At 49.1% G+C, this 7,971-nt stretch overlaps 1 protein-coding gene across 1 annotated transcript; it reads right to left on the bottom strand.

Moving 5' to 3' along the window:
* Positions 1–6,712: 6,712 nt before the first annotated feature.
* On the bottom strand, positions 6,713–7,384 carry DNAJB8 (DnaJ heat shock protein family (Hsp40) member B8). The gene has a single exon (XM_074836578.1). The coding sequence runs from the start codon at positions 7,382–7,384 to the stop codon at positions 6,713–6,715; it is 672 nt and encodes a 223-aa protein (XP_074692679.1).
* Between the last annotated feature and the right edge of the window lie 587 nt (positions 7,385–7,971).

Raw genomic sequence — 7,971 nt, 5'->3', positions numbered from 1 at the left:
TGGTGCTGCTGGGCCTCATTCTGCAGCTGCTTAAACACCACTGAGGGTTTTCCTCATGTCATGGGTGGTGGGAAGAGGCCAGGTTCTTAGCTGAGCAATTCAAGCAGCTATTTATTTACAGGGGTGCAGTGCCCAAACTGGGAAGGAAACCATTAGCAAGCAGCAGGAGGAAGGAAAGCAAGCAGCTCCTGGAAGGCATTGGAGGGAGGTGAGAGAAATTCAGGGTAAAGTGAGGAAGCAGAGGAGCTGGAAAGGGTGTATGGCATCACCAAGCCAAGATGCCGAGTGATCGAGGGCATGGGAAAGCAAGGAGCTGTAATGGCACCAGGGAGGTCTGAGCCTGGGGAAGGAAGGGCACAAAGTTCTGCCAGCCACGAAGAGAGAGTTACAGGGCACAGCCCCATGGAAGATGGGAAAGCAGATACCGAATTCAAACAGCAAAGAACTTTCTTGAATGGTTCAGAAGTGGGTGGTATTCAAGTCCCATGAGCTCCTTTCCCTGGTGCTTTTTGGAGGGTGACCAAAGGTGAATGCAACTGAGTGCTAATCATAGCCAAAGATAAAAGAGGGCTTGAAAATGAAAGCTGCAGAGAGGAGATGACTAATGACCCAGCAATTTCATGGGAACTGACGCGTTGTCTCAGGCTGCAAGTCTGCTGGACTGCTATCTCCAATTACTGATGTTCCCCGTACAGGAGTTTAGAAAGCAGTTGTCTGGTCTCAGTGCCGGCTCCTTTGGATGCAGCGAGTTTAGCAGTTACGGCTAAAGGTAAATGGAGAGTCACGTTCAGTCTCGTTGAGGGTCAGTTGGAGTTTCATCAGAAACAAAGTGTTGCAAGGGTTAATGCCCTTTCCTATCTGGGGTTGTAGCCTGCATATGTTCTGGTACTGTGGAAAGCAGGCACATGTGAGCACTTGGTATACTTCATACAAGCCTTGAGATACTCAGACTCTGTCACTAGGCTCTCCTTTGCCTTTACAAAGAGGCTCTAACTTCCCATAAAATAGCCTGCTAGAAGATACTTCTCCTGGAGCAGCTCTGATCTTAATACAAGGTTCAAACCTACACCTGTAGGATTCAAACCTACACCCTTCTGCAAAATCTTTAAATATATGGGATTGTCCTGTCCCTTATGTTAAGAGAAATAATTGAGAAGCTCACACTACACTTTCTCAAAGGCAGTCCACGTTCTCTTGCTCACTAGGAGCTATGGGCCACCACCATATCTCTCCCATTGCTTTTTTTAGTCAAACCAGTGCTTTTTCCTGCTCTGATCCAGGGGACTCTGTGGGCTCTCTCAAGTTCTTCCAGAATAAGTTTTATGGCCAATAGATAAAATTTTGCTGCAGATGTTGTTGCTTCTGTTGGAGATCTCAGTTGAGGGGTGCGTTCGATCTGATGTTCTTTGAGGAGAAGATAAGATGTGGGTGCAGGAGATAAATCAGGTAGGGACACTACTGGAGCTTAGTTGCCAAGAGATATCTGAGGGCCTGATTCTTCCCTGTGAGGCGCAGGCATGAGGGAGAGCTACAGTCCGCAGGGGTTCACGTGTTGGTGGAAAAGTGTTTCATGAGCACAGTGGGATCTAAACCCCTGCTTGAATCTCAGATGGCTAGACAGGGGGGTCCAACCCATGGTTCATTCTGTTTGGATGGTAATCCTAGTTTAGACAAGAATTTGTAGATGCTGGGTGCTGCTTCTCCCTGTTTTGGTCAGATTGCCATTTGGTTTCTTGCCCCAGGCACCTTGCCAGCCTCTGTCTGTCCCCAGATCTCTCTCCCTCGCTCGCATCTCCCCTTGCCCCGCACAAGCACCTTGCAACCGTGCTCTTCTCTTCCCTCTCACGCAGCCCCCGGCGGCTGGTTGGCACCTGACATGCCTTTCTGTAGGAACTGCACATCCCGCGCCCGTGCGTTTGCCCTCTGGTGCGGCTGTGCCCCAGCTGGTACCCTCTGACAGGGTGTGGGGGCTGCCGATGGGCACCTCGTCCCGTCAGCAGAGCCTACGTGTCCCGCGCGTCCCAGCACGGCGAGCGTGGCACCCGCAGGGCTGCGATCCAGTCTGTGGAGCTGCACAAAACAAACCGGCTGCGACACCGTGGCGGAGTGCTTGAGCCTCTCCGGCTTGACACCACATCGTTATATATTGATGCCATGACACCAGCGCTCAAAATAGAATCAGGACAATTTGATTTCCTGCAGATCTCAGGATGGGGTCATAAAAACGGAGACTGTTCTGGAGAAATGGGATAGGGTGGAAATGTTTGTAGTGACATCACAGCCACTTCCATGCCAATGGCCTCCTACTGCTGCAAACATGTGATTGTGATTTTGCTGCACGCTCCATCAGAAAAGAGCCTGACTGGCCGGGGAGGGAGAGGGAGGGAGGGACAGAAATATTCTGTTCTTGTATCTCAATTCAAATATCTGACAATAGCCTCACAGCCCAGGGTGCTGAGTGATCAGGAGTGGGACCGTGGAGTGGAGGTTGCTGCCAGATCAGTGGAGCTTGGGGGTTTGTGGCAACCTAACCAGGGGCTGAATAAGGAAGGACCTTTGATTTTTATGGTGGAGGATCCTGGTCTGCATTGGGGTGCTTTAATGGAGAGTTGGGTGGTCTCGTTGTGCTCACTCTTCCCCACTGGTCCCAGTTCCTTCTAACGTCACTTTTCTTGGCAAGAAAAACCTACAGGCCTGAAATATGGCTGCAAAAACCACTGCATAGCTGTTGTCTTTTAGGGGTTCCTGTTAGAGAGGAACAGATCCGTGTTGAAGTTTCACTCATGAAGCAGGGAGCCACGGGAAGGGATTTAAGTAGCTGAGGGTAGAGGAGGAAAGAAGAGAGAAAAGAGATGTGTAGAGGAGAGAAACAGAGGTCAACCTAGAAAACAAAACTAGTTTGTGTGTGGTGAGGACAGTACAGGGGGAAATCTCATGTTGGTTGCCCCACAAAAGGCACCAATGTCTGCAAAGTCCATCTGGGTACCAAGGTCCTTCCTGAGAAGCAGTCTGCAGAGATCAGCCCTGGCTGTGTCCAACCCTGGGGGTCTGCGGAGAGGAGCAGTATCAACGGGGGGGACAGGGGAGCGAAGGGATCCAGCTAATGCACCCATCTATCAGATTAGGCTGTCAGAAAACCAAACGGCTTCCATTACTGTCCGAGGAGAGACTCTCGCTCCCTGCCTAATGGGATGGCGGCCCTGTTGTTGCCACTCCAGGGAGAGGGGCCACTGCCACCACAGTGTGCAGCAGGCTGTGAGTTTAAAATCCTATTAGGCAGAGACTAACAGTTGCAAAAAGAAAGCAGGTATCCCCTAGTGGGGATTTAAAGATGTTTAGACATAATTGGATTTTCCAAGCAGATGTCATTATTGTTAAACAGTTGCCCACTTGATATGTTCAAGTTGTTGGCTGTAATTGCTAAAATTAGCAGGTCTGCATAGAGCAAAGGTCAGTCGGTTAATATTGTGATTTAGTATTTTATGAAGTAATTCCAAATGCTTTTATGTATGTTTTTGTTTTTGCAGCCTAAGCCCACATTAAAGTAGTTGTGGGGCCTGCTAATAAAATAATGACTCAGCCTCTCTGCACAGGCGGCCGGTCGGGCTCAGCCGCGCTGCTCGAGCCGCCTTCGCTCCCTGCTCTTCCCGGTGCCGCGGGCCGGCCGGGGCCACGCGCTGGGGTTTGGTGCTGCAGTCAAATGGGAAGCTGCAAACTGCCCCCCAGCGTGATGTGCTCAAGCAGAGCTGGTGCTTGAAGTGAGCCTGTAACGTCCAGCAGCGGCTGGAAGGACGAGGGGCTGGTTTCCACCTGCGGTCCTCAGAGGCAGATCGACTGTGCGTGCGAGTGCATGCAAGCACCCGCAGCCATGAACACACCTGAAAGACACGCCACTGACCAGGCAAGGTCCCAAAATACAGCTTTTCAGAGGGAAGATGCTTTTCTGGAAGAGGAACAGAGAGCTGGAACTGGGCAGGGCAAAGGCTCCTGGGTTGTGCTGTGGCTGGACATCTGGTGCTGCCTCCTCCAGCACTGCAGCTGCTAAATGGCATGAGAAAAAGCTTTAAAAAACTCCTTGGAGGTGGTAGTATTAGTCTGATCCCATGTCCTGAGACAGGCGAGGGTTTTCTCCCAAGGCAAGGTTTGCTAGGGTTCGTTTATCTTTCTCTGTGGCAGAGACACAACCATTTCCATGGTGGTTTGGGCACACCTGGCAGATTTCTTGCTATTGCGTTTCTCGCTAACGCAGTCTGGCCTGCTCTCTTACTACCATACCTTTACAGTTGTCTTTTTTTAAAAAAATCTCGGATCTTTTGTTCGCAGAAAGCACTGCAAGGGGTTTTGTGGTCTGCAGTGCGCGGGGAGATGTGGAAGAGGAACTGCAGGTTCTCCTGGACTCGACGCTTACCTGGTGAGCTGGGTCCCTTCCCTGTTTAGGTTCCTGTATTCTAACAGCAGGTTTTGGCACATGCAGGTGCCAGAGCTGCCCCAGGAGCTTGCTGCTGCTGCAAGAGGCAATGGCAACACTGACCCAGGATAGGAAAAGCAAGTGCTTGGTCTTAGATGCTGCCTTAGATACTGATACAAGAGAGGGAGTTGCTGACCCAAGGCAGGACGGGTCTAAGATGTGTGTAGACCTGTGTATATTGATCTCACATCAAGAAATATTATGTGCATACATAAAAATACCCCATTAGAGACAAGAGTGAAGCAAAGTTTTAGCCCTAGCAAGCTGAAAGGTTGAAGATCTGGGAATTCAACTCTGGTCCAGATTTCAGAACATGTTATTTTGATCAAAGACCATTTCACTTTCCGATTCAAAATGTGCAGTTTGGTTTTTTGTTGTTTGGGCTTTTTTGTTGTTGGGTTTTTTTTTTCCTTGGACTTCCTCTGAAGTGGCATAAGGTAAATTCAAGAAGCTCTCTCACATGAATGTGGTGTTCACAGAGAGAGTATTGGTAGAAATATTTACTTATGTTTGCTCTGACCAGAATCATCTTTCTGGACCAAGCCCCTTAAATCTTTGCAATCCTGAGTTCCGGTGCCTGCAGGACTGCTGATGGCCCCCAGGCTATGGAGGAGCAGCAAACACAGTTTGTCCCCGCACCGAGGTTTCTCCTGCTCCCATCACCACTGTCCTCCCTCTGTGACCCCAGCTTGTATTTCAGCTTCTACTTGCCTCCTAGTGCTGTGTCTTTTTTTTACTGGGAGAGGAACTCAAAGGGACTTAACAGCCCTTAACATAACAAATAGTTTTGGTCTGTTTCTCCAAGCTGGGCATGGCATCGGTTGCTAAGGAAGGTGATTTAAGCTACATTTTTCTTTTCAGAAGTAAAAAGTTTTGCTTAAGGGGTTGCCCTATTCTGGCTAATTTAACTTACTGCTTCATGTTCAGAGTCCTTTACTAGTACCACTACCTCGCAGTCTCCTTCAAAGCATGGGAGTCTGTTATTCCCATTTTGCAGCAGAGGAAACAGATGCAAAGACCTGCCCAAATACAGGCAGCAATTGCAATCTGGATTAGAGTGGAAATGTCCCTGAAAGCTAGTTCCAGTCTCCAGGGAGACATCAGTGGGTAGGGCAAGCTGGGAAACTCAAGGGGATGTAGCGTGGGACCGAAAATAAGAGGCGTGTAAGATTTTAAACGCCTAAGGTGATCTGGCCAAGCAAGAAACAAGGCTCAGCAGTTCATGTCAGCACAGGGGAGGGCGGAAACGTGGGGAGTGCGTTCCTTAGCTCAGTGGAGGACGAAAGCAACATGCTGGCAGGCTGTGCAAGAAATGCATTGTGAACTGGTTCTTGCAGCTGTGAGCAAGACAATAAGGATGGTAAAGCACCATCTAATTCCCCGCACCCAGCTTTGCACAAAGAGGGAGCTAAACTCAGCCCCCTGGAATCTGTTTGCTCATGGTTTGAATTTAGCTCTTTTTGTCTGAACAGCTCCAAGCGGAAAGAGACCATAGGTTGTCCCAGTCCGAGAGCCAAATTCACCTTCTCTCTGCTCACTTTCAGCCCCCAAGCTGCGCAGTGCTTCCATCAGGGTCTCTGGTCACAATTCACAGGGCATTCTCAAGAAAGCCCCCATTTTCTTCTACAGTCTGAGGAATGACATTTTCTTCCTTTCTTTGTTTTTTCCTATGCCAGTCCCTCTCCTCTAGGCTCTGCATGACCCACTGAACCTCCCCCACCTTCTTGCCTGTGTACCAAAACTTTTTCAATGAATATAGATCTTTTCATGCACCAAAGGTGTACGAGTGTAGTCTACATTCAGCCTCAGGGTTGTGTATGAGGGTCACGCAAGTCTTTATTCTTCCAGCTAGTAGACTTCAAGGTTGGCATTTCAAGGAGTGGGAAGAGGACCTATAGCTTGTCATAGAGCTCTCCTACCTGTCCAGCAACCAGCCTGTCTCCTCTTGCTACGTTAATCAACTTGGTTTCTTTGGCAAGCTAGCAAGGTTGCTTTCACATGTAGCTACTGTATCTATTTACTGAGCAGGCACTAACACCTTACACAGGGTTTGTGGAGTCCCACTCCTTAGTTTAGCATAACTCTATCTCTTTACCCGTGAAGTCTTTGTTCCCAACCATTGAGAAGTCTGCATCGGTTGTGTCTTGAACTCAGCATTTATTAATACTGCTTTTAGTAGATCCCGTCTGTTGAGCAATGAGAGCATGTCCCACAGCGTGCAGCTAATGCTTGTGCTGGGGGACATCATAATTTTGGGTGGTCTTTCCCGTTTATTGTCACAGATTTCAGCTGGCCATCTTCTTCCACTTCTATTATCTCCTGCCCATTTTCGACGATTCTCCGGGTGGTGATCCTTTTGCCGTTGATCACTTCAGTAGTGGTTAACACTGATCTGACACTGTGTGGCCCAGCTGTGTCCTCAGCAAAGGAGAAGGTGGGCTGCCCACTGGGGCTGAACGAACTCCATGGCATAAATGGCTCCATAAAGTCAGAAAACGAGCTGAAGCTTCTTCCTCTTCCACTTCTCCTGTGCCAGTTTTCATCATTGTTTCTGATGTTGTCTAAGGGGTCCCAGAAAGCATGTACAAAGGGATCCATCCCTCCAAAGATCTCCCTAAAGATGTCCTCGACGTCATGCAATACGTAAGAGGAATCAAAGAAGCTGTCATAACCCTCCGTGGCGCTTTCTCTGTGGGATCTGCTCTCCTTAACAGACCTGTCGTAGCACAGTCGTTTCTGAGGGTCAGACAAAACCTTGTATGCCTCAGCAACTGCTTTAAATTTCTTTTCAGCTTCCTCCTTGTTGCTGGGATTCTTATCAGGATGCCATTTTAGTGCCAGTTTGTGGTAGGATTTCCTAACATCATCCTGTGAGGCACTTTTTTGCAGTCCAAGGACTTCGTAATAATCCACCATCTCAAAGGAAAGGTGAAGCTGCCTGGAAGATGCCTGGTACCTCTCTCCCACCAAGGACCTGAAGCCCAGGGATGACCTGCATGCAGAGACTCCTGGACCCCTGATGCTGCTGCACTCCTCTGGAGTGGGGAGATGCTCAGTTCATCCCTTGGTCTGCTCTGTCCTTCTGAACCCCAAGGCCACAGAGCGCTGCTTGGTGAGATGCTTTTTTTTTAAGCCTGTTGTTCACAAATCATGAGATTGTGACCTCAGAGGGGGCTCAGCCAATCAGTGCTCAGTTGACCTGACTTCATTCTAGGGTGGAGTTGGTTGTCACTGGCCTTATGTTTTTAAAGGTAGATCATACAGGTGATGTTGTAGTTGCCTGCTGTAGCCGTGATGTCACAGCTGTGACGTCTGACTTTGTCAGATTGTGTTTTGCCTGTACCTGCACGAGGGTGGGATTCTCAGAGTGGTTTTGTGTGCAGTCCAGGGAAGTGTGGTGTAGTGATGTCATATTACCCCTGCGAGGCATACAGTGCGCTACAGCAGCAGCTATAGGAAAGCTGTTTGCAGTTTGGCTTTCCACAGTTTGGGAAAAGCATTGA

Source organism: Strix aluco, chromosome 11 (assembly GCF_031877795.1).
Source record: "Strix aluco isolate bStrAlu1 chromosome 11, bStrAlu1.hap1, whole genome shotgun sequence".
NCBI lineage: Eukaryota > Metazoa > Chordata > Aves > Strigiformes > Strigidae > Strix > Strix aluco.
Note: the sequence above shows the minus strand (reverse complement) of the source record. Positions and strands in the feature narration are given on the sequence as shown.

What these genes read in the sequence shown, in the direction of transcription:
- DNAJB8 (XM_074836578.1), bottom strand. Translation starts at nt 7,384, where the DNA reads ATGGTGGATTATTACGAAGTCCTTGGACTGCAAAAAAGTGCCTCACAG.